The 26,023-nt window shown below is 48.5% G+C and overlaps 2 protein-coding genes across 2 annotated transcripts; both read left to right on the top strand.

Moving 5' to 3' along the window:
• Window positions 1-3,223: 3,223 nt before the first annotated feature.
• LOC144122702 (uncharacterized) lies at window positions 3,224-11,806 on the top strand. The gene is made up of 4 exons (XM_077655813.1): window positions 3,224-3,514; window positions 3,628-3,923; window positions 4,665-4,897; window positions 10,919-11,806. The coding sequence occupies exons 1-4, from the start codon at window positions 3,300-3,302 to the stop codon at window positions 11,804-11,806; spliced, it is 1,632 nt and encodes a 543-aa protein (XP_077511939.1). The 5' UTR covers window positions 3,224-3,299.
• A 5,155-nt stretch (window positions 11,807-16,961) lies between these two features.
• Window positions 16,962-25,456, top strand: LOC144101622 (uncharacterized). Its single transcript, XM_077634767.1, has 4 exons — window positions 16,962-17,320; window positions 17,429-17,724; window positions 18,466-18,698; window positions 24,318-25,456. Exons 1-4 carry the CDS (start codon window positions 17,106-17,108, stop codon window positions 25,377-25,379), a joined length of 1,806 nt encoding a protein of 601 aa, XP_077490893.1. The 5' UTR covers window positions 16,962-17,105; the 3' UTR covers window positions 25,380-25,456.
• The last annotated feature ends 567 nt before the right edge of the window (window positions 25,457-26,023 follow it).

The following is a 26,023-nucleotide window of genomic DNA, read 5'->3' as shown; positions in this document are numbered from 1 at the left end:
CTCATGCGTGAACGGATGAACGCGGTAATTGCGTGTTCAACATATCAAGAAGCGACGTCATTACCGATGCCGCTTGAATGCTGATGGCATTAAAGCTTTCGTTCTCAAGAAAAGTCGTCCGTGTCAGGCCTTCTAACGAAATTCCTATAGGTCAAGAAGGCCGCTGTGCTGTTGCGTGTCCAGTTCGTATTTCCCGCCCAGGCGCCAGCTTCATCTGCAAGCACTGGACTCCTCTCCTCTCCGCTCTTTTTATTCCTTCTCCTTGCAGTTTCCTTATCGCTGGAACCAAAAATTGCGCTTCAAGCTCCCTCATCTCGCGCGCCTTACGAGTTTTGTACGAAGGCTGCCGATCTAAGAAAATAATTAATGGGCAGTCTAGTGCGCTGCCCAATGTTCCGTCCTGTATGAGTAAACTTTGAAGCTCTCCGCACTGCTCATAACATTGTTTTGTTAGATCTGAAGCATTTGGAATAAACTCGCAGGGCACGCGAGCTTAGGCAGCTTAGTGCGCCTACATTATCCCCACCCCGACGACTATCTCTTTGATGCTTTGGCGCCAGTCCAAGTCACATTCTCCATCATTCGTGCTAAGCCTGTGCCACTATCATTCATGAAGAATGCAGCTCATATTGTTGACAGCAACAGCGCGTGCACGGTTGCAGAACTGTGCATGCGCGGAATCCAAATCCGGCTCATTGCGTTGTGTTCGATCTCCTGATTAGGTCTCCTTTCGTTAGATTCCCTTTCGAATCATGTATGTAGATAAACGTGTATGAATTGAATGATCAGGCGAAGGGAAGCAGCATTTTTTGATAATATTGCCTCTCTTCTCGATCCTTCCTCATCCAGCTTGTATAGCACGGAGCACTGGCGAGACAGTGCGTACAGAAATCGGTTTTAAGTACTCATTATTGTTGCCTTTAAGGAAGTATTAAAAGCCTAATTTTAAGGCGAAAGCATTTAACGGATCATGCTTGGGTCCGTCAGTCCGTCCGCCCGTTAAGCTCTTAAACTCGATAAGAAAAACGTCTTTGTGCACGATTGGATTCGAACCACCATCCTTCCGTTCTGCAGCAAAGCGTGCTATTGGCAACAATACTTCCTTTTTCCTTTACAGCATAGAAATAGTGCCGAAAAGATAAATCTGCGCATGCTTACGCCACAAAACACCAGGCCACCATACCCCTGCATGAGCCGTCGTTTCAAAACACCAAAAGTCTGGGAGGTACACACAAGCATCCAGATATGGGAGTCAGCTAGGCGGCGTTTGGAGGGCAGCATGTACTCCCCGCACCAAAGAGCATTGTACACGAAACAAAGATTTCGACAACCGTGCTTATTCTTCGTTGCGATGTATCATGCGGGCCATCCACAGACTAAATTGTCCAGCAAGATAAATTGATCATACGGCACAACACAGTTTTTCTCCGCAGGCAAAAAACTTATATTGTTGGGTGTAATGTCTATGTCCTTCTTAATTGTACGTTGTAAAATATCCCAGAACAAGACAGCGTCAACGCAGAGAATAAAACAATGGTCAATTTTCTCTGGTGTACTGCTCAGGCGGCCGTTGACCGACCATGGCGCAAGCATCTCCTTAATATGAAGCCACGCCTTCACAGGCAGCATAGACGTGTTCAGTTTAAAGAAGAATGTTTTTACTGCAGAAGAAATGCGCATTCGAAGAAATGTACTACGCTAAATACTGCCAACGCATATGTAGTTCTCCTTGTCTAGGACGCTAGAGAGTGTTTGCGAAAAGTCGTCGAACCTGACGGATGCTTACAAACGCCCTCCAGTGTCTCCAGCATTAAGGATTCACCAACAATTGGGTGCTTAATTAAAATTTTAGGCACAGATCAGTGACACAATTAGCAATACCGCGCTAAAGGTTTTCGCCTTTCGCACTTAAGGTCAAGAAAATGTCCCACTGAATTTTCTTTTAAACACTTTTATAAAACACGCTATACATGCGGATTTTATTAGAGAAATGGGTTGATTTTATTAAAAAGCATAGGACACAGCTTATCAGAGTGGTTTCTTAGAGCACCACTCTAAAAATCGTGGGTGCCGTCAAGAAGTCCAAAACTGGGAAGATTTATCGACAGCTATAATGACACGACAGATTGGGAGGTAGTCGAAACTTTTAACAATGTCAATGTAATGTTAAATTTCAGTCCACGTTCTATATTTCTGTAATTTGTAGGGACATTTGAAAGCTCTGATCATGATCGCCTGTAACTGATTTCATTGCGTCATGTCTGTAGTATGCTTCATCTTGCAACTGCCACTTGAGTGAGGTTGAACTTGATTCGCACATTCTTCAATTTCCGAAACTTACCGTCAGTTTTATCCTACTGTTTCCTCGCTTATCCATCAGATGTATGATCACCTCTTCTTTGCTAATTTGTGATTCTACAGTTTGCTTGCTCCATACATCGAGCTGACAAAGATGAAAGTTGTACTCGTTGTACGCCTTGTGATTTTTAATTTTTGCTTTTGCTATTCATTTCCCAACCAATTTTTAAGGTAAGGAAGAGGTCGCACTTCGGTTAGACTCTAGCGAAAAATTACTATGAGTGGAAGAATGATTACGAACCTCACTATTTTTCTGCGGCTGAGTATTTCGATTTTTCTGCTGCAACTTAACTCTTTTAGCTTCTCTCTGCCGTGTCGCCATCATCTTTTGTTGTCTTCAGACTTGTGTTTCCGTCATTTCTCTCAGTTTCACTTAATTTTCGTGGGGAACCTTCTACAGCGCAGATGTCGCCGGTGTCAGTGCTGTATAGGATGCCATAAAATAAAACTCCAACTTTAAGGGTTTGTTAAGATGACTGCAGCCAAGGCGTGCTGGCCACTGTGTGTGCCGGAAGTGGCTTTTTTCGTAACGCCCCACCAGCGGTCTTTTCATCAACATGGACCTGGAGGCAGCAGCAGTTCTCAGGGGCGAGGAATAGAAATCTTGAGCATCTACCAATCACCCTTCGTTGCAGAGTGTGAGTTCAATTCTGTTTTTTATATTTTTCGCACTTTTTCATCACACCCTTCTCAGTGCGCTGATATGAGCCCCTTGGTTCGTCGGCCACCTTGCGTTGATATTAATGGCGCACGAACACGTGCGACGAAAACGAAGAGGGCGCCAGTGCTCACGGCCATCACGGCTCCACCACCGCGAGCTCTCGCTTCTGCGTGCCCCCGAGGACCTTTTGTTGCGTGAGCCGCCGGCAGCCAGGTGTTCTCGCCGCCCAACAGCCAAACTACCGCTTGCGAGCAGTAGAGTTTAGCTCGCCCTGCGGGGTATGATCCACGCGGGTGGCTCTTCATATGCGCAGCGAAGTGTAGCTCTGTCTTCCGCGGCCACCAGCACGCAGCATCAATCGAACCACCAAAAACGCTGTTGCAACTTCGGGAAGCGGCAGGGACCGACCTACGATTCGCCGCTTTTCCTGATGCCCTGCAGGGTGTTCGAGGAGACCTCCTCCCGCCGTGCCCTGTTCATCCAACGCCTTTCCAGGTAGGGGTCCACGTTCTGTCTTGTCTGTGTGCACTGCTCTAACGCCAACTTGCTCCGGTTCTTTCTCACGGCGTCGACCCCCCCCCCCCCCCCCCCCCGTTTTATTTTTTCAGCAATGTCGATGGGAACCGCTCCAAAAATATCCAAGGCGTTCGGCGCTCGCTTCTTCCCTCAGAATACTGGGCCCTGCTTCTTTCACTGAAGCCACAGCCTTGCCTTGTGCCACGCTACCACAGTTGCAGCGCCAAGGCTGTGGTGTGGCCGTTCGTCGCCGAGCAGCAGCAGCCCGTCATCGTCGCTGAAAGGGAGAGGAAAATCCGGGACAGCCCTCTCTATGCTGCCGCCGCAGGGTCGTCCAAAGTAGAAGGCCATAGAGTGCACGGGCGCCGTCGATCCAGCTACCCCCGAGGTAAGTATGGCCACCACCCACATACAGATTAGCGTCGCTGAGAGCACTTCAACATGCCCTCTCGTAGCTTTAATAATGAGAAACCTGATGTGAACTTTGTGTTTCATGTGCTGCCACGATAAGATCCGCCTGTTCGAAATGCTTGACGAAATCCTTGATAGAGCCTGAATGGCCTAAGTTTATTCTTTTCATGGTAATACAGTGTTCTTAATGTGTTTGATTTGGCAGGACCAAATGCACGAACTTATTAATATCCTGTGCTCACCTCCTGCAATGTGCGCTGCTTACCGGCGCTAATTTGAAAGCATGCTATATAATATCATGTCATATTTCTCTTTTTCATTTCGAGGTTGATGATTTCAAACTTAAATAACTGCTTGTGCACAAGCTGCAATCGATTACAATGTTTCCGGTCACTAACTTCAGAATAGTTTTTAGAGATTGCCGAAACATCTCCTGCATAAACTCAAACCATGTTCGCGAAAGCTCAACTTTTTTTCAACTTAGGGTTCCTTCCACGTTCACTAATAATGAATGTGGCGTGAACAGTCTGGGGATGGCAATTACCTCGGAGCCAACCACAGTTCTCCGGAGTACCACGCGTATTGAGATCTGTACTTGGATTCTGAAAATTTGCTGCAATGGATAACACAGGTCTCGTGGAGGAATGTGCAGCGTTTTCGGTAGATATAAGAGCAGCCTCGTGAAGAAAAGCAAGCTTCCTGCCATCTATCTTTCCAGTTGAGAAAGTACAGTCGGGTCAACTGCCGCACAAAATTCCCCCGACTGCTGACCCATCCACACGTCGACCTGGAGAAAAGAACTTGCGTTCGCACCGCAACTTGACGCGACCACCGGAACAACCAGGGTGCAGACCAGTCCTGCATTTGGAATCAAAGGCGCGAAACCTGCCTCCCGCGAGGCCACATCTTGGAGAGGTGCATGCAGACCTCGCTGCTCCTGCCGCCCTGCGTGTGAGTTGGAAATGTGAAAAAGCCGCCGCCTTTCGATTCTTTCGTGTACCATGCTACGCTCTAGAGTACGCGCCTCTCTTAATCGCGCTTGCGTTTGACGTTGGTGCTACAGCGCTGTTTAGAGCGCCCATTCCACACAGGAGGTGTCGGTAACGTAAATGCACTTTTATTTTTACACCGCTCACACACTGCGCGCGAGGCAGCAATCAATACTTAAATTTGGTGCAAAAAGTAGCACCTGTTAGCCTGATTCAATATATCGAGCGCACGGAAGCTATCGAGAATAAAACGCTCTCGATTACTCCGTGGGCATTACTTTCTTATTTACGATTTCTCAGTGCTGTAGCTATTGCCGTATGCTGTTTCGCGCAGAACTACACTGGGAGGTCTGAGTTGCAGAATGCTTTTCAGTTCTATTTTATTCTGTGGGCAAAGTATTCCGAATCCTGCAAAGACTCTTCAATCGAAGTTTAAGAAAAATTTTAAAATTGCCGGAAAAAAATGTGGATATACTTTTTCCTGAGGGCCGAAAGCACTCGCGGATTACTAAACCTTTATTCTTATTTGTGGCGGAAGCATGTCTTTGGCCACATCGAATGTAGGTAGATGAGCCGCGGAAATGACATTCAAAAAATGCAGCGGGCGAAATTACTCTTAATGTCTCATTTGCGGAATTCATGTCTACCTTTGTTCAATATGAACCGACTTGTCAAGGAAAGATTCTGCTGGGCCGTACTTCGCATGCCATTCGTTGAGGATGTCCTGCGCCACCAGGAAGGCTAACAGCGTCGAATTGAATCGCACTTCACTGGAACAATCCAGAAGTTGACATCTCATGAACTTGGGAATATTTCATGGCACCAGCGAGACACCTCTACCCTGATGGCTGCCCATTGAGCCAGGTGTTGTTGCCACACTCCTTTTAGGAAAATGTTGAAACTTTTTGGACAGCTCATCCCTTCAGAGATTGGGGCAGAAAATAGGGCTACATTCTGTGTTCTACTCTAGAGAGACTTCAACAGATCACTGATTGGCTGAAGTAGCGAAAGCGGTTTTGAGGCTTGGTTACATTGAACGTTGCTGTGATGCAGTCATGCCATTTGCGTCCTCCATGGGCATAGAAAACCTGTACTTTGCTGTAGTTGCGTAAAAGTGTTATTAGAAATAAGAAGAAAAAATCACATTATAGCCCAAATAATATGTCTCAATATAGGCGTTACGGCTTTGTTAAAGTAGTTATCAATGTTTTACTATGTGTTTTTTTTTAAATCTGTGCAAATGTTTTTTTTAAATAGACAAGAAAGTTATGCAATGCGATATGCCCACTTTGTTGAAACATACGGCATGGCGGACATAATGCCCGTGGTAGCAGGGGTTAAAGCAGATTAGTTAACTATTATTTATATCTTAATTTCGAGCAGTAGGGCACAATGTTGTATGACTGAATTTGAGGCATGCAATAGTGTAAGCGAACACAGTTTTAAGATTTCTAAGTCGGCACTGCGTTTCGAGATATCCAATGTCGAATTATGCGCGCAGTGTTTTTATCGTTCACGCCTTTATGCCTTTGTCTGCCGGTGCTGTGGGTTCCATGATGATTGAAAGAAACCAACGAACCCGACAGCATACCCCCTAATTGTGCACGTACCGTAACCAACGCGCGGGAAGCGCCGTAAATAGTACTGCCGCACTTCACGCCGGTTAAACTCGTTTAAAGGGCAAAAAGACGCAAAGATTAACGGATACTTAACTTACGGCGAAAGCATGGCTGGCAACACCACTTGATGTCAGTCTGTTTGATCCCATTTTCCTTTAAAAGGCGGCTGCCGCGGCCGGGAATGACCTAGAATTACGTGCGAGTGGAGAGGAGGACGCGAATATAAAGCGCAGTGCACGACGACAGAGGCACGCCTCATACATAGTGTTGTTCTGCATCATGGACTGCCCCTTTCAGTCCTTCCCGGTTACTGTCCAGGGTCCGCTCGCACGAAGCAACTTACACAGTCTAGTACCTAGTCTCGTTTTACTCGCAGTTTAGATCACGGTGCTAGAAGCCGTCTAGAATGAACCGCTGGGTTTGAGGAAGGAAAGGCGCATAACTGACTTATTTTTCTGGTGGACACCTCAACCGCACCTTCACAGAAGAGCGTGAATGTTTGCGTCTTTCCTTTCCTCAATTCCAGCGGAAAATCTAGGCTGCTAATAAGGCTATGCTCGGAATCAGACAGTCCAATCTTATTCGTTGTCTTAGCATTCTTTTAGTTTTGAGGAAACGAAAGGCACATAGCTGGGTCTCTTAGTAGGCAGACGCTTGAACTCCGAAGTCTGAAAAATTACCGCCGGCTAGATCGCGGTACGCACGTGATAATGATGCGTTAAATGGCTGCTGTTGCACCGCCTACCCTGTGTGGCTTGACCTCCTCTCCACCGCTACCGCAGGCTAGGTGGATTTACGCATGGGGCGCCTTTGCGTCACACGGCTGCTGTTGTTACCCACAACTGGTGTTTAGCTCGCGCTAAGCTATTACAGCTTTCGCTCTAAAAAAAACAATGCAGCATTCCTTAGGCGTCGAGTCGACCGGTGCTTTTCCCCTCTTCTTCGACGGAGACAGATTTTCAACATAAACAAGAAGGCAACGCTCTCAGCGCAGAGCCTCGACGCCAAAAAAAAAAAAAACGTTGTTACGTCGTTGCACTGAGTTACGAAACTGACGCCTTACCGCAACAAAACGGGGCGATATAAGGGACAGGAAATCAAGGAGTGACAGGCACAACACCGAACTAAAAAATGAGTGTATTTCATGCGATATCGCAATAAATACACAGAAGGCATGCGACACAAGCAAAACAACATCAATCCAATATGTCCTACTTACTGGTCCATATCTAAGAAGCCGTTCTCTTTCCTCGATAGGCGAAGCGAAGGCACACTCAAGCACTTGTCGCCTCTTATATGGATAACAAAAGCTTCGTTTATTAGACGTGCGTAAGTGCGATGCACTTTGCATTTTAGAAACTGTGGAATGCCTTTCCACGCTCTCGCATGCTTGGCTAGTGTATGTCGGCCAGAAAGGCCGTTGCTTAAATGACACATTTAGAGAGCGCGCAAACGATGTCCGAGTTGCCAGAAGTATTACAAAAGCCAAGCATGCGACGGCGTGTAAATGGATTCCTCAATTTGAAAAATACAAAGTGCGTCGACACAGTGTTTTGCTTCTTCGTGTTCTTCTTGCTGAGACTACATGAAGGGACAGAACAGCAGAGAGGACGCGATGGTATGGTCCTTTGGATCTTGTTATCGAGATACGTTAATTGCAGGGTTTTTTCGTTTATCAGTACGACTTCCGAGAGCACGGTTAACTCTACCGCACTTAATGATAAACGGTCTGCCTCAACGTTCACGCTGCCACATTTGGGCCAAAGAACCGGCGCGTACATTTAAATAATGCTTGATCAAGCCGCCGCGGTTGCTCAGTGGTTATGGCGCTCGGCTGCTGACCCGAAAGACGCGGGTACGATCCCGGCCAAGGCAGTCGAGTTTCGATGGAGGCGAAATTCTAGAGACCCGTGCGCTGTGTGATGTCACTGCACGTTAAAGAGTCGTAGGTGGTCCAAATTTCCGGAGCCCTTCACTACGGCGTCCCTCATAGCCTGACTCGTTTTGGGACGTTAAACCCCACAGACCACAAATCACAAATAATGCTTGATCATTGTAATGAGCCGATGATGCAACAAGATTAGATTCACTGTGCAGAGAACATGGCTAACTTGAGCGACCTAGGTTCTTTAATGTGCACAGAAATCTGAAGGGCGTTTCCGCACTCCGACTGCTTCACAAATACTGCCTCCGAAGCCAGGAATTGGAAATGCACTCTCTTGCTCGGTAGAAGAACGCCACCGCCGCTATACGCGCAAGCGCCGGAGGCGAAGCGAAGCCTGGAGTACAATTTAGTGACTAGTGTTGTGTACTTTTAGCTAAGTGACGTGAAAATGATTTGCTAAAGCGCCCCTGCCCTTCCTCCTGCCGCGCTTTCCTTTTCCGCCGACACCGATGAGGATAAGCCGACACCGATGAGGATAAAAGACCGACTACCTTGAGCTCCGCCTCGACAAACGCCTTTACCCTCCTCCTCATCCATCACTCACGGTGCCGGAGTCTCGCCTTCTTCGGCACATTGAGATGAATGCAGTTATCACCCCGTCCCGCCTCTTCCTCTATCGCTATCGATCGGACCCTTCCTGTCCCAACTGCCCCTGCATCTATGCGGACCTGGCCTATTGCCTCTTCTATTGCCCGGCTGCTCAGCAGTCGGGTTCCTTCCCCCCACCCTTTCTATCCATCACCACCTGGCTCGACTGGCTTGGCGCTGAAGGGGAAGAAGAACAGCGGCTTCTGGTCGCCCAGGCGGTCGACATGCTCGGCCTATAAATTATGGTCGAATAAAAGTCTTTACTACTACTACTAAAAGACCGAGGTGCACGCACAAAGATAATACTTGAGACTGTTAACTGGACTTGGTTAATGTTCGTGGCGAAGAATGGCAGTGAGCCTGCTCAAGTATGATCCGTTAGTAACGTTCTGCCACAAAATGCCCCAGCGACATTCCAAAGTCGTGAAAATTATGCGGCTGCATATTTGTTATAAACATTCAGGCATATTTTCTGCCTTTCATACTGCCCTGTTTTGTGGCACCAAAATGCATAGTGAGTGCAAACTGCTGAACACCGTGAGATCGCCAGTCGAAATTTATTGGTGCGCTAACATACCATTCGCATCTAGTGCGCCTACGTTAGAGGGTCTGGAAAGTGAAGAGTGATAGGTAGAGACTAGGAAGGGTCCATACCACTGTTAGTAGCGCAAATTATTTTGTTTTCTGACATTGGGACCTCCAGAGTTTTGAGCAAGGGGATACCTCAGCGGTTACGACGCTCGGCTACTGTGCCGGCGGACATGGGTTCAGTCCCGGCTGCGGTGACCGCGTTTCGAGCAAAAGGCGCCCGTGTGCTTTGCGATGTGAGCGCGCATTAAAGAATCTCACGTGGCATGAATTAGTGTGGAGCCCTCCAGCTCGACTTCCCTCATGTAGCCAATGTGTCGCTCCGGGGAGTTAGACTGGACAGTTTACTATAGTCATTAATCCACAGCGGCCTTAATGACGATTCCGTGTCATAACATTTATTTAACAAATGGGCTTGTGAGAAATGTGATTTCGTGTATTCATAACATTAGGCACAAAACAATTAGTCGCAGCATGATGTACAATTTTCTGGTAGTCAGAATGTGGCAGCAGTTTATGCAATCATTGCACCCGTCTACTTAGACGATAAATACTTTAGTTTTCAGGAACATACGTCCACTAAATGCTGGACTGATAACTGCATAAGACATAATCGCTGGGTTGCAGTATCCTGTCTACCCTGGTGAATGCCCTGCGCTACAGTTCCAGGAGATCATGAACCGAAGGGGCTTTAAAACGCGGCATTCGAATAACGCAGGTCTGATAGATCCAACTGCAGCTGGGTACTAAGCACGCATTAGCCATGATCGTGTCGAGTGCTTCCGGGCCCGAGTCGACTTCGTAGGTGTGCCGTGCAAAGCAAAACATAACCGCTTCAAGGCGGCGGCGACCGCACACGGGCACCAAACGCGCCCTCACGGGAGTTTGCACAACGATCACTGTGGGTGGTACCAAACCGCGACACCTAGTCTCAGCACAACTTCATCGCGGAGGGTGCCCACCGCGAGATACAAATAGAGAATGTAACGCTCACGCATTGAGGTGAATTGCGGCAACACTAAACGTGCAAAAACACAGCTTGACACGCCACCGAAAGTCGGGAACGCCGATTAGGTATACGTCCGCCGTTCGGCATTCGGTTTGCCCATGCCCCTCAGTATTTCCTGTTTTGGTGAGATGAATATTTCATAACAAAATGAACCTTAAAATTAAAAGCAGCACTGCGCTCTTACCTACCAGAAATTCTCAGATTAATTACTTTGGTGCCGGCCGATACGGCCAGTTGCTTGCAGGAGTCGTTGTGGTACGCCTTCTGTGCACGGTTTGGACAGTGGAATTTTGGACCCACATATCGTGTTGCTTCCTCGCTTGGGTCACCGCCCACAGCCAGGCTGCACTTCTTGTTCTGCTCCGGGCGGCAGGAGTCACCGCTGGTACCACCCTGTGTGGAACTGGTCCGAAACAGGAGACTCCGCCTTCTCGGAGGACGTGGAGCGGTGACAAGGAGTCGGTCCCGACAGGGTTGGTGCCCCACTCTTCTGTCGTCTCGCATGCACTGGCTACCCACAGGAGCGGAGACGAGGGGGTAGCCTCGGCGATCTTGGCGCCCCGATCCTCTGTCGGCCCGCGTGCACAAGCTACCCTCAGGAGCGGAGACGTCGTGGTGGCCCCTACAAGCTGTCTGCTGTGCTTCTTTATTGTCTCGCGTCCACTGGCTACCCAAAGGAGCGGAGACGAGGAGGCGGCCCCGACAAAATGGATGCCCCGCTCATTTGTCGCGTCCACTGGCTACTCACAGGAGCGGAGACGTGGAGGCGGCGCCGACAAGATGGTGCACCACTCTTTTGTTGTCCCGCGTCCACTGGTTTTCCCACAGGAGCGGAGACGAGGAGACGGCCCCGACAAAATGGGTTCCCCGCTCCATTGTTGTTCCGCGTGCACTGGCTACCCACAGGAGCGGAGACGAGGAGGCGGGGCCGACAAGATGGGTGGCCCCTACTCATTTGTTGTCCCGCTTCCACTGGCTACCCACAGGAGCGGAGACGAGGAGGCGGCGCCGACAAGATGGGTCCCCGGTTGTTTATTTTTCCGCGTCTCCTGGCTACCCAGAGGAGCGGAGAGAGGAGGCTGCCCGGCAAGCTGGGCGCCCGGCTCATCTGTCTTTCCGTGACCCGCTGGTTACCTAGAGAAGCGGAGACGAGGAGTTGGTCCTGGCAATCTCGGTGCCTTGCTTTTCCTGTGGATCCCACGTATACTGGCTGTGAACAGCAGCGGATACGAGGAGGCGGCCCTGATAACCTAGAGCCACCCGCCCTTCTTTCGGGCCTACGAGGATCAGCTGCACCCCCAGCATCGTTATGGTCCGATGGCGGCGCGGCTGGAGGGGTGGCGGTGAAAGAGTGGTTGCTTGGTGCTGCCATCAGCTAACTGTCTGCTGCTGCTGCCTGCTGCTGCTGCTGCTGTCTGCTGCTGCTGCTGCTGCTGCTGCTGCTGCTGCTGCTGCTGCTGCTGCTGCTGCTGCTGCTGCTGCTGCTGCTGCTGCTGGGGTCGTCTACCTGCGTCTGGACAGCGAGGATGTCCTTTTCTTTATATATCTACTTGCATTCTTTTTATTCTGGCTTCTATTACTATGCAGGCTGCGACGATTAAAAACAATAAAATGCATTCCGTATCTTTTATACTGAGGTCGCTGGCCTCTTCAATTGTCAGAGTGGAGGCGGGAATATAGTTCTAATCGACTTTAGCTTTAGTAGGATGGTTTGTTGCAGTGTTAGCGGGCTTAAATAGCCTACTATCAATTTGTGGAGCTAAAGAAGGCTAGGTTGAAATGTCGAGAAGCCACGCACACTATCGATTAATTCTATAGAAAGATGAGGAATAAAAATTTACTGGACAAAAAAAGGTAATTATTTTTTTCCCTTCACGGGACTGTTCAAACCTATTTTTGTTGAGAAAAAGGAGCTAGGTGCGATGCTGGAGCGCTTGCAAGCAGAAGATATATGACCTGACCAAATATCTGGCACTGTGTACGCAGATGTTGATATTGACTGAGGACAAGCAGGTCACCTCATGCGAAATTCGAGCACAACAAAAGTGGCTACCATGTCGCCTAGCCATTGGGTGCATAAAAAAGTATAGACTGCTTTTATATTTTGGTATATTTGTCCAGTTAAGTGTAACTAGCGTTTCGAGACGGTGTTGTAGGCATGCGTTTTCTCGTAACGGTAATTTTCATTGGATGCACCAGACGTCCACACTGTAAACACAATGGTGACAGTTATGACGTGATCTTAATTTTCTTGACAATGTATTTATAGCTTTTTGGTCGCCTCCTAGTGGATCTACTTCTTCGGGAGAGATTTTGCACAAGCGGCAGTGACAATTGGCTCTCGAAAAGAAGCGATGCCGATCAGAAGACTCTCAGAAACTTGTACATAGAAAATGAAAAATCTTGAGCAGTATGCAATTTTTTTAAGTCAACGCACTAAGTGCTTTAGCGAGCAGTGTCCACGAACGAGTACCAGGAATTAGAAAAACTGCTGAGAGCATTCTCTAAGGGCTATTTTCATCCTCTTTTTTTGAACCTTACTTCCCGGTACCTTTGTAATTTTAATAGCTTTTCATTTATACTCAATCGTTAACCGAATCGAGCTGGTAACTGAACACAACTAAGTTGGATTGCTGTTTTAGTGGAAGCTTTTCGCGCAAGCGCAACGTGCAGTAGAGTCTGGTACCAAACCAGAAACGCTCAGCCACCAGTCATGCAGAGACAACCATTGAAAGTGACCTCGCTATGTACCAGCGCCGCACCAGAAACGTGTCAACCTCGTTGTGTGCCGCAGTCACGCGGCGTGTTGAAGGTCTCCAGCGCAAAAAGTGGAAGAAAACGCGTGACTGTTGCGCACAGCGAGCTTGACGCGTTTCTGGGGCGGCGCTAGTAGAACGCAAGGTCACCTCCAATAGGTCTCTCTGAATGGTGACTGAGTGTTTCTGGTTCGGCTCGGCAAATACCACAAGGCACACGAACATCATTTATCCAGTCATCTGATAAGACAAGCCGACACCTTCACCTGCTAGATTGGTAATAAGCAGGAGGAACAGCTCTACTATAAACCCGGGATATCCTGTCAGTGCCCATTCTGAAAATCATTTCCACAGCAGTCTCATGCGTGAACGGATGAACGCGGTAATTGCGTGTTCAACATATCCAGAAGCGACGTCATTACCGATGCCGCTTGAATGCTGATGGCATTAAAGCTTTCGTTCTCAAGAAAAGTCGTCCGTGTCAGGCCTTCTAACGAAATTCCTATAGGTCAAGAAGGCCGCTGTGCTGTTGCGTGTCCAGTTCGTATTTCCCGCCCAGGCGCCAGCTTCATCTGCAAGCACTGGACTCCTCTCCTCTCCGCTCTTTTTATTCCTTCTCCTTGCAGTTTCCTTATCGCTGGAGCCAAAAATTGCGCTTCAAGCTCCCTCATCTCGCGCGCCTTACGAGTTTTGTACGAAGGCTGCCGATCTAAGAAAATAATTAATGGGCAGTCTAGTGCGCTGCCCAATGTTCCGTCCTGTATGAGTAAACTTTGAAGCTCTCCGCACTGCTTATAACATTGTTTTGTTAGATCTGAAGCATTTGGAATAAACTCGCAGGGCACGCGAGCTTAGGCAGCTTAGTGCGCCTACATTATCCCCCCCCCCCCCCCCCGACGACTATCTCTTTGATGCTTTGGCGCCAGTCCAAGTCACATTCTCCATCATTCGTGCTAAGCCTGTGCCACTATCATTCATGAAGAATGCAGCTCATATTGTTGACAGCAACAGCGCGTGCACGGTTGCAGAACTGTGCATGCGCGGAATCCAAATCCGGCTCATTGCGTTGTGTTCGATCTCCTGATTAGGTCTCCTTTCGTTAGATTCCCTTTCGAATCATGTATGTAGATAAACGTGTATGAATTGAATGATCAGGCGAAGGGAAGCAGCATTTTTTGATAATATTGCCTCTCTTCTCGATCCTTCCTCATCCAGCTTGTATAGCACGGAGCACTGGCGAGACAGTGCGTACAGAAATCGGTTTTAAGTACTCATTATTGTTGCCTTTAAGGAAGTATTAAAAGCCTAATTTTAAGGCGAAAGCATTTAACGGATCATGCTTGGGTCCGTCAGTCCGTCCGCCCGTTAAGCTCTTAAACTCGATAAGAAAAACGTCTTTGTGCACGATTGGATTCGAACCACCATCCTTCCGTTCCGCAGCAAAGCGTGCTATTGGCAACGCTACTTCCTTTTTTCGTTACAGCATAGAAATAGTGCCGAAAAGATAAATCTGCGCATGCTTACGCCACAAAACACCAGGCCACCATACCCCTGCATGACCCGTCGTTTCGAAACACCAAAAGTCTGGGAGGTACACACAAGCATCCAGATATGGGAGTCAGCTAGGCGGCGTTTGCAGGGCAGCATGTACTCCCCGCACCAAAGAGCATTGTTCACGAAACAAAGATTTCGACAACCGTGGTTATTCTTCGTCGCGATGTATCATGCGGGCCATCCACAGACTAAATTGTCCAGCAAGATAAATTGATCATATGGCACAACACAGTTTTTCTCCGCAGGCAAAAAACTTAAATTGTTGGGTGTAATGTCTATGTCCTTCTTAATTGTACGTTGTAAAATATCCCAGAACAAGACAGCGTCGACGCAGAGAATAAAACATTGGTCAATTTTCTCTGGTGTACTGCTCAGGCGGCCGTTGACCGACAATGGCGCAAGCATCTCCTTAATATGAAGCCACGCCTTCACAGGCAGCATAGACGTGTTCAGTTTAAAGAAGAATGTTTTTACTGCAGAAGAAATGCGCATTCGAAGAAATGTACTACTCTAAATACTGCCAACGCATATGTAGTTCTCCTTGTCTAGGACGCTAGAGAGTGTTTGCGAAAAGTCGTCGAACCTGACGGATGCTTCCAAACGCCCCCCAGTGTCTCCAGCATTTAGGATTAACCAACAATTGGGTGCTTAATTAAAATTTTAAGCACTGATCAGTGACACAATCAGCAATACCGCGCTAAAGGTTTTCGCCTTTCGCACTTAAGGTCAAGAAAATGTCCCACTGAATTTTCTTTTAAACACTTTTATGAAACACGCTGTACATGCGGATTTTATTAGAGAAATGGGTTGATTTTATTAAAAAGCATAGGACACAGCTTATCAGAGTGGTTTCTTAGAGCACCACTCTAAAAATCGTGGCCGCCGTCAAGAAGTCCAAAACTGGGAAGATTTATCGACAGCTATAATGACACGACAGATTGGGAGGTAGTCGAAACTTTTAACAATGTCAATGTAATGTTAAATTTCAGTCCACGTTCTATATTTCTGTAATTTGTAGGGACATTTGAAAGCTCTGATCATGATCGCCTGTAACTGATTTCATTGCGTCATGTCTGTAGTATGCTTCATCTTGCAACTGCCACTTGAGTGAGGTTGAACTTGATTCGCACATTCTTCAATTTCCGAAACTTACCGTCAGTTTTATCCTACTGTTTCCTCGCTTATCCATCAGATGTATGATCACCTCTTCTTTGCTAATTTGTGATTCTACAGTTTGCTTGCTCCATACATCGAGCTGACAAAGATGAAAGTTGTACTCGTTGTACGCCTTGTGATTTTTAATTTTTGCTTTTGCTATTCATTTCCCAACCAATTTTTAAGGTAAGGAAGAGGTCGCACTTCGGTTAGACTCTAGCGAAAAATTACTATGAGTGGAAGAATGATTACGAACCTCACTATTTTTCTGCGGCTGAGTATTTCGATTTTTCTGCTGCAACTTAACTCTTTTAGCTTCTCTCTGCCGTGTCGCCATCATCTTTTGCTGTCTTCAGACTTGTGTTTCCGTCATTTCTCTCAGTTTCACTTAATTTTCGTGGGGAACCTTCTACAGCGCAGATGTCGCCGGTGTCAGTGCTGTATAGGATGCCATAAAATAAAACTCCAACTTTAAGGGTTTGTTAATATGACTGCAGCCAAGGCGTGCTGGCCACTGTGTGTGCCGGAAGTGGCTTTTTTCGTAACGCCCCACCAGCGGTCTTTTCATCAACATGGACCTGGAGGCAGCAGCAGTTCTCAGGGGCGAGGAATAGAAATCGTGAACATCTACCAATCACCCTTCGTTGCAGAGTGTGAGTTCAATTCTGTTTTTTATATTTTTCGCACTTTTTCATCACACCCTTCTCAGTGCGCTGATATGAGCCCCATGGTTCGTCGGCCACCTTGCGTTGATATTAATGGCGCACGAACACGTGCGACGAAAACGAAGAGGGCGCCAGTGCTCACGGCCATCACGGCTCCACCACCGCGAGCTCTCGCTTCTGCGTGCCCCCGAGGACCTTTTGTTGCGTCAGCCGCCGGCAGCCAGGTGTTCTCGCCGCCCAACAGCCAAACTACCGCTTGCGAGCAGTAGAGTTTAGCTCGCCCTGCGGGGTATGATCCACGCGGGTGGCTCTTCATATGCGCAGCGAAGTGTATCTCTGTCTTCCGCGGCCACCAGCACGCAGCATCAATCGAACCACCAAAAACGCTGCTGCAACTTCGGGAAGCGGCAGGGACCGACCTACGATTCGCAGCTTTTCCTGATGCCCTGCAGGGTGTTCGAGGAGACCTCCTCCCGCCGAGCCCTGTTCATCCAACGCCTTTCCAGGTAGGGGTCCACGTTCTGTCTTGTCTGTGTGCACTGCTCTAACGCCAACTTGCTCCGGTTCTTTCTCACGGCGTCGACCCCCCCCCCCCCCCCCTTTTATTTTTTCAGCAATGTCGATGGGAACCGCTCCAAAAATATCCAAGGCGTTCGGCGCTCGCTTCTTCCCTCAGAATACTGGGCCCTGCTTCTTTCACTGAAGCCACAGCCTTGCCTTGTGCCACGCTACCACAGTTGCAGCGCCAAGGCTGTGGTGTGGCCGTTCGTCGCCGAGCAACAGCAGCCCGTCATCGTCGCTGAAAGGGAGAGGAAAATCCGGGACAGCCCTCTCTATGCGGCCGCCGCAGGGTCGTCCAAAGTGGAAGGCCATAGAGTGCACGGGCGCCGTCGATCCAGCTACCCCCGAGGTAAGTATGGCCACCACCGACATACAGATTAGAGTCGCTGAGAGCACTTCAACGTGCCCTCTCGTAGCTTTAATAATGAGAAACCTGATGTGAACTTTGTGTTTCACGTGCTGCCACGATAAGATCCGCCTGTTCGAAATGCTTGACGAAATCCTTGATAGAGCCTGAATGGCCTAAGTTTATTCTTTTCATGGTAAAACAGTGTTCTTAATGTGTTTGATTTGGCAGGACCAAATGCACGAACTTATTAATATCCTGTGCTCACCTCCTGCAATGTGCGCTGCTTACCGGCGCTAATTTGAAAGCATGCTATATAATATCATGTCATATTTCTCTTTTTCATTTCGAGGTTGATGATTTCAAACTTAAATAACTGCTTGTGCACAAACTGCAATCGATTACAATGTTTCCGGTCACTAACTTCAGAATAATTTTTAGAGATTGCCGAAACATCTCCTGCATAAACTCAAACCATGTTCGCGAAAGCTCAACTTCTTTTCAACTTAGGGTTCCTTCCACGTTCACAAATAATGAATGTGGCGTGAACAGTCTGGGGATGGCAATTACCTCGGAGCCAACCACAGTTCTCCGGAGTACCACGCGTATTGAGATCTGTACTTGGATTCTGAAAATTTGCTGCAATGGATAACACAGGTCTCGTGGAGGAATGTGCAGCGTTTTCGGTAGATATAAGAGCAGCCTTGTGAAGAAAAGCAAGCTTCCTGCCATCTATCTTTCCAGTTGAGAAAGTACAGTCGGGTCAACTGCCGCACAAAATTCCCTCGACTGCTGACCCATCCACACGTCGACCTGGAGAAAAGAACTTGCGTTCGCACCGCAACTTGACGCGACCACCGGAACAACCAGGGTGCAGACCAGTCCTGCATTTGGAATCAAAGGCGCGAAACCTGCCTCCCGCGAGGCCACATCTTGGAGAGGTGCATGCAGACCTCGCTGCTCCTGCCGCCCTGCGTGTGAGTTGGAAATGTGAAAAAGCCGCCGCCTTTCGATTCTTTCGTGTACCATGCTACGCTCTAGAGTACGCGCCTCTCTTAATCGCGCTTGCGTTTGACGTTGGTGCTACAGCGCTGTTTAGAGCGCCTATTCCACACAGGAGGTGTCGGTAACGTAAATGCACTTTTATTTTTACACCGCTCACACACTGCGCGCGAGGCAGCAATCAATACTTAAATTTGGTGCAAAAAGTAGCACCTGTTAGCCTGATTCAATATATCGAGCGCACGGAAGCTATCGAGAATAAAACGCTCTCGATTACTCCGTGGGCATTACTTTTTTATTTACAATTTCTCAGTGCTGTAGCTATTGCCGTATGCTGTTTCGCGCAGAACTACACTGGGAGGTCTGGGTTGCAGAATGCTTTTCAGTTCTATTTTATTCTGTGGGCAAAGTATTCCGAATCCTGCAAAGACTCTTCAATCGAAGTTTAAGAAAAATTTTAAAATTGCCGGAAAAAAATGTGCATATACTTTTTCCTGAGGGCCGAAAGCACTCGCGGATTACTAAACCTTTATTCTTATTTGTGGCGGAAGCATGTCTTTGGCCACATCGAATGTAGGTAGATGAGCCGCGGAAATGACATTCAAAAAATGCAGCGGGCGAAATTACTCTTAATGTCTCATTTGCGGAATTCATGTCTACCTTTGTTCAATATGAACCGACTTGTCAATGAAAGATTCTGCTATGCCGTACTTCGCATGCCATTCGTTGAGGATGTCCTGCGCCACCAGGAAGGCTAACAGCGTCGAATTGAATCGCACTTCACTGGAACAATCCAGAAGTTGACATCTCATGAACTTGGGAATATTTCATGGCACCAGCGAGACACCTCTACCCTGATGGCTGCCCATTGAGCCAGGTGTTGTTGCCACACTCCTTTTAGGAAAATGTTGAAACTTTTTGGACAGCTCATCCCTTCAGAGATTGGGGCAGAAAATAGGGCTACATTCTGTGTTCTACTCTAGAGAGACTTCAACAGATCACTGATTGGCTGAAGTAGCGAAAGCGGTTTTGAGGCTTGGTTACATTGAACGTTGCTGTGATGCAGTCATGCCATTTGCGTCCTCCATGGGCATAGAAAACCTGTACTTTGCTGTAGTTGCGTAAAAGTGTTATTAGAAATAAGAAGAAAAAATCACATTATAGCCCAAATAATATGTCTCAATATAGGCGTTACGGCTTTGTTAAAGTAGTTATCAATGTTTTACTATGTGTTTTTTTTTTAAATCTGTGCAAATGTTTTTTTTAAATAGACAAGAAAGTTATGCAATGCGATATGCCCACTTTGTTGAAACATACGGCATGGCGGACATAATGCCCGTGGTAGCAGGGGTTAAAGCAGATTAGTTAACTATTATTTATATCTTAATTTCGAGCAGTAGGGCACAATGTTGTATGACTGAATTTGAGGCATGCAATAGTGTAAGCGAACACAGTTTTAAGATTTCTAAGTCGGCACTGCGTTTCGAGATATCCAATGTCGAATTATGCGCGCAGTGTTTTTATCGTTCACGCCTTTATGCCTTTGTCTGCCGGTGCTGTGGGTTCCATGATGATTGAAAGAAACCAACGAACCCGACAGCATACCCCCTAATTGTGCACGTACCGTAACCAACGCGCGGGAAGCGCCGTAAATAGTACTGCCGCACTTCACGCCGGTTAAACTCGTTTAAAGGGCAAAAAGACGCAAAGATTAACGGATACTTAACTTACGGCGAAAGCATGGCTGGCAACACCACTTGATGTCAGTCTGTTTGATCCCATTTTCCTTTAAAAGGCGGCTGCCGCGGCCGGGAATGGCCTAGAATTACGTGCGAGTGGAGAGGAGGACGCGAATATAAAGCGCAGTGCACGACGACAGAGGCACGCCTCATACATAGTGTTGTTCTGCATCATGGACTGCCCCTTTCAGTCCTTCCCGGTTACTGTCCAGGGTCCGCTCGCACGAAGCAACTTACACAGTCTAGTACCTAGTCTCGTTTTACTCGCAGTTTAGATCACGGTGCTAGAAGCGGTCTAGAATGAACCGCTGGGTTTGAGGAAGGAAAGGCGCATAACTGACTTATTTTTCTGGTGGACACCTCAACCGCACCTTCACAGAAGAGCGTGAATGTTTGCGTCTTTCCTTTCCTCAATTCCAGCGGAAAATCTAGGCTGCTAATAAGGCTATGCTCGGAATCAGACAGTCCAATCTTATTCGTTGTCTTAGCATTCTTTTAGTTTTGAGGAAACGAAAGGCACATAGCTGGGTCTCTTAGTAGGCAGACGCTTGAACTCCGAAGTCTGAAAAATTACCGCCGGCTAGATCGCGGTACGCACGTGATAATGATGCGTTAAATGGCTGCTGTTGCACCGCCTACCCTGTGTGGCTTGACCTCCTCTCCACCGCTACCGCAGGCTAGGTGGATTTACGCATGGGGCGCCTTTGCGTCACACGGCTGCTGTTGTTACCCACAACTAGTGTTTAGCTCGCGCTAAGCTATTACAGCTTTCGCTCTAAAAAAAACAATGCAGCATTCCTTAGGCGTCGAGTCGACCGGTGCTTTTCCCCTCTTCTTCGACGGAGACAGATTTTCAACATAAACAAGAAGGCAACGCTCTCAGCGCAGAGCCTCGACGCCAAAAAAAAAAAAAAACGTTGTTACGTCGTTGCACTGAGTTACGAAACTGACGCCTTACCGCAACAAAACGGGGCGATATAAGGGACAGGAATTCAAGTAGTGACAGGCACAACACCGAACTAAAAAATGAGTGTATTTCATGCGATATCGCAATAAATACACAGAAGGCATGCGACACAAGCAAAACAACATCAATCCAATATGTCCTACTTACTGGTCCATATCTAAGAAGCCGTTCTCTTTCCTCGATAGGCGAAGCGAAGGCACACTCAAGCACTTGTCGCCTCTTATATGGATAACAAAAGCTTCGTTTATTAGACGTGCGTAAGTGCGATGCACTTTGCATTTTAGAAACTGTGGAATGCCTTTCCACGCTCTCGCATGCTTGGCTAGTGTATGTCGGCCAGAAAGGCCGTTGCTTAAATGACACATTTAGAGAGCGCGCAAACGATGTCCGAGTTGCCAGAAGTATTACAAAAGCCAAGCATGCGACGGCGTGTAAATGGATTCCTCAATTTGAAAAATACAAAGTGCGTCGACACAGTGTTTTGCTTCTTCGTGTTCTTCTTGCTGAGACTACATGAAGGGACAGAACAGCAGAGAGGACGCGATGGTATGGTCCTTTGGATCTTGTTATCGAGATACGTTAATTGCAGGGTTTTTTCGTTTATCAGTACGACTTCCGAGAGCACGGTTAACTATACCGCACTTAATGATAAACGGTCTGCCTCAACGTTCACGCTGCCACATTTGGGCCAAAGAACCGGCGCGTACATTTAAATAATGCTTGATCAAGCCGCCGCGGTTGCTCAGTGGTTATGGCGCTCGGCTGCTGACCCGAAAGACGCGGGTACGATCCCGGCCAAGGCAGTCGAGTTTCGATGGAGGCGAAATTCTAGAGACCCGTGCGCTGTGTGATGTCACTGCACGTTAAAGAGTCGTAGGTGGTCCAAATTTCCGGAGCCCTTCACTACGGCGTCCCTCATAGCCTGACTCGTTTTGGGACGTTAAACCCCACAGACCACAAATCACAAATAATGCTTGATCATTGTAATGAGCCGATGATGCAACAAGATTAGGTTCACTGTGCAGAGAACATGGCTAACTTGAGCGACCTAGGTTCTTTAATGTGCACAGAAATCTGAAGGGCGTTTCCGCACTCCGACTGCTTCACAAATACTGCCTCCGAAGCCAGGAATTGGAAATGCACTCTCTTGCTCGGTAGAAGAACGCCACCGCCGCTATACGCGCAAGCGCCGGAGGCGAAGCGAAGCCTGGAGTACAATTTAGTGACTAGTGTTGTGTACTTTTAGCTAAGTGACGTGAAAATGATTTGCTAAAGCGCCCCTGCCCTTCCTCCTGCCGCGCTTTTCTTTTCCGCCGACACCGTTGAGGATAAAAGACCGAGGTGCACGCACAAAGATAATACTTGAGACTGTTAACTGGACTTGGTTAATGTTCGTGGCGAAGAATGGCAGTGAGCCTGCTCAAGTATGATCCGTTAGTAACGTTCTGCCACAAAATGCCCCAGCGACATTCCAAAGTCGTGAAAATTATGCGGCTGCATATTTGTTATAAACATTCAGGCATATTTTCTGCCTTTCATACTGCCCTGTTTTGTGGCACCAAAATGCATAGTGAGTGCAAACTGCTGAACACCGTGAGATCGCCAGTCGAAATTTATTGGTGCGCTAACATACCATTCGCATCTAGTGCGCCTGCGTTAGAGGGTCTGGAAAGTAAAGAGTGATAGGTAGAGACTAGGAAGGGTCCATACCACTGTTAGTAGCGCAATTTATTTTGTTTTCTGACATTGGGACCTCCAGAGTTTTGAGCAAGAGGATACCTCAGCGGTTACGACGCTCGGCTACTGTGCCGGCGGACATGGGTTCAGTCCCGGCTGCGGTGACCGCGTTTCGAGCAAAAGGCGCCCGTGTGCTTTGCGATGTGAGCGCGCAATGAAGAATCTCAGGTGGCATGAATTAGTGTGGAGCCCTCCAGCTCGACTTCCCTCATGTAGCCAATGTGTCGCTCCGGGGAGTTAGACGGGACAGTTTACTATAGTCATTAATCCACAGCGGCCTTAATGACGATTCCGTGTCATAACATTTATTTGAACAAATGGGCTTGTGAGAAATGTGATTTCGTGTATTCATAACATTAGGCACAAAACAATTAGTCGCAGCATGATGTACAATTTTCTGGTAGTCAGAATGTGGCAGCAGTTTATGCAATCATTGCACCCGTCTACTTATACGATAAATACTTTAGTTTTCAGGAACATACGTCCACTAAATGCTGGACTGATAACTGCATAAGACATAATCGCTGGGTTGCAGTATCCTGTCTACCCTGGTGAATGCCCTGCGCTACAGTTCCAGGAGATCATGAACCGAAGGGGCTTTAAAACGCGGCATTCGAATAACGCAGGTCTGATAGATCCAACTGCAGCTGGGTACTAAGCACGCATTAGCCATGATCGTGTCGAGTGCTTCCGGGCCCGAGTCGACTTCGTAGGTGTGCCGCGCAAAGCAAAACATAACCGCTTCAAGGCGGCGGCGACCGCACACGGGCACCAAACGCGCCCTCACGGGAGTTTGCACAACGATCACTGTGGGTGGTACCAAACCGCGACACCTAGTCTCAGCACAACTTCATCGCGGAGGGTGCCCACCGCGAGATACAAATAGAGAATGTAACGCTCACGCATTGAGGTGAATTGCGGCAACACTAAACGTGCAAAAACACAGCTTGACACGCCACCGAAAGTCGGGAACGCCGATTAGGTATACGTCCGCCGTTCGGCATTCGGTTTGCCCATGCCCCTCAGTATTTCCTGTTTTGGTGAGATGAATATTTCATAACAAAATGAACCTTAAAATTAAAAGCAGCACTGCGCTCTTACCTACCAGAAATTCTCAGATTAATTCCTTTGGTGCCGGCCGATACGGCCAGTTGCTTGCAGGAGTCGTTGTGGTACGCCTTCTGTGCACGGTTTGGACAGTGGAATTTTGGACCCACATATCGTGTTGCTTCCTCGCTTGGGTCACCGCCCACAGCCAGGCTGCACTTCTTGTTCTGCTCCGGGCGGCAGGAGCCACCGCTGGTACCACCCTGTGTGGAACTGGTCCGAAACAGGAGACTCCGCCTTCTCGGAGGACGTGGAGCGGTGACAAGGAGTCGGTCCCGACAGGGTTGGTGCCCCACTCTTCTGTCGTCTCGCATGCACTGGCTACCCACCGGAGAGGAGACGAGGAGGTGGCCTCGACAAGCTGGGCGCCCCGCTCCTCTGTCGGCCCGCTTGCACTAACTACCCACAGGAGCGGAGACGAGGGGGTAGCCTCGGCGATCTTGGCGCCCCGATCCTCTGTCGGCCCGCGTGCACAAGCTACCCTCAGGAGCGGAGACGTCGTGGTGGCCCCTACAAGCTGTCTGCTGTGCTTCTTTATTGTCCCGCGTCCACTGGCTACCCAAAGGAGCGGAGACGAGGAGGCGGCCCCGACAAAATGGATGCCCCGCTCATTTGTTGTTCCGCGTCCACTGGCTACTCACAGGAGCGGAGACGTGGAGGCGGCGCCGACAAGATGGGTGCCCCACTCTTTTGTTGTCCCGCGTCCACTGGTTTCCCACAGGAGCGGAGACGAGGAGACGGCCCCGACAAAATGGGTTCCCCGCTCCATTGTTGTTCCGCGTGCACTGGCTACCCACAGGAGCGGAGACGAGGAGGCGGGGCCGACAAGATGGGTGCCCTACTCATTTGTTGTCCCGCTTCCACTGGCTACCCACAGGAGCGGAGACGAGGAGGCGGCGCCGACAAGATGGGTCCCCGGTTGTTTATTTTTCCGCGTCTCCTGGCTACCCAGAGGAGCGGAGACGAGGAGGCTGCCCCGGCAAGCTGGGCGCCCGGCTCATCTGTCTTTCCGCGACCGCTGGTTACCTAGAGAAGCGGAGACGAGGAGTTGGTCCTGGCAATCTCGGTGCCTTGCTTTTCTGTGGTCCCACGTATACTGGCTGTGAACAGCAGCGGATACGAGGAGGCGGCCCTGATAACCTAGAGCCACCCGCCCTTCTTTCGGGCCTCGTGGATCAGCTGCACCCCCAGCATCGTTATGGTCCGATGGCGGCGCGGATGGAGGGGTGGCGGTGAAAGAGTGGTTGCTTGGTGCTGCCATCAGCTAATTGTCTGCTGCTGCTGCTGCTGCTGCTGCTGCTGCTGCTGCTGGGGTCGTCTACCTGCGTCTGGACAGCGAGGATGTCCTTTTCTTTATATATCTACTTGCATTCTTTTTATTCTGGCTTCTATTACTATGCAGGCTGCGACGATTAAAAACAATAAAATGCATTCCGTATCTTTTATACTGAGGTCGCTGGCCTCTTCAATTGTCAGAGTGGAGGCGGGAATATAGTTCTAATCGACTTTAGCTTTAGTAGGATGGTTTGTTGCAGTGTTAGCGGGCTTAAATAGCCTACTATCAATTTGTGGAGCTAAAGAAGGCTAGGTTGAAATGTCGAGAAGCCACGCACACTATCGATTAATTCTATAGAAAGATGAGGAATAAAAATTTACTGGACAAAAAAAAGGTAATTATTTTTTTCCCTTCACGGGACTGTTCAAACCTATTTTTGTTGAGAAAAAGGAGCTAGGTGCGATGCTGGAGCGC

Source organism: Amblyomma americanum, chromosome 1 (assembly GCF_052857255.1).
Source record: "Amblyomma americanum isolate KBUSLIRL-KWMA chromosome 1, ASM5285725v1, whole genome shotgun sequence".
NCBI classification, from domain to species: Eukaryota; Metazoa; Arthropoda; class Arachnida; order Ixodida; family Ixodidae; genus Amblyomma; species Amblyomma americanum.
Note: the sequence above shows the minus strand (reverse complement) of the source record. Positions and strands in the feature narration are given on the sequence as shown.

Excerpts from the sequence above, each read along its gene's own strand:
- LOC144122702 (XM_077655813.1), top strand. The coding sequence starts at position 3,300 with ATGATCCACGCGGGTGGCTCTTCATATGCGCAGCGAAGTGTAGCTCTG. Across the intron at positions 3,515-3,627 it reads TTCATCCAACGCCTTTCCAG|CAATGTCGATGGGAACCGCT; the intron begins GTAGGGGTCCAC and ends TTATTTTTTCAG. Across the intron at positions 4,898-10,918 it reads CTGCTCCTGCCGCCCTGCGT|TTGCTTGCAGGAGTCGTTGT; the intron begins GTGAGTTGGAAA and ends CGATACGGCCAG.
- LOC144101622 (XM_077634767.1), top strand. The coding sequence starts at position 17,106 with ATGATCCACGCGGGTGGCTCTTCATATGCGCAGCGAAGTGTATCTCTG. Across the intron at positions 17,321-17,428 it reads TTCATCCAACGCCTTTCCAG|CAATGTCGATGGGAACCGCT; the intron begins GTAGGGGTCCAC and ends TTATTTTTTCAG. Across the intron at positions 17,725-18,465 it reads TCGATCCAGCTACCCCCGAG|TTGAGAAAGTACAGTCGGGT; the intron begins GTAAGTATGGCC and ends CTATCTTTCCAG.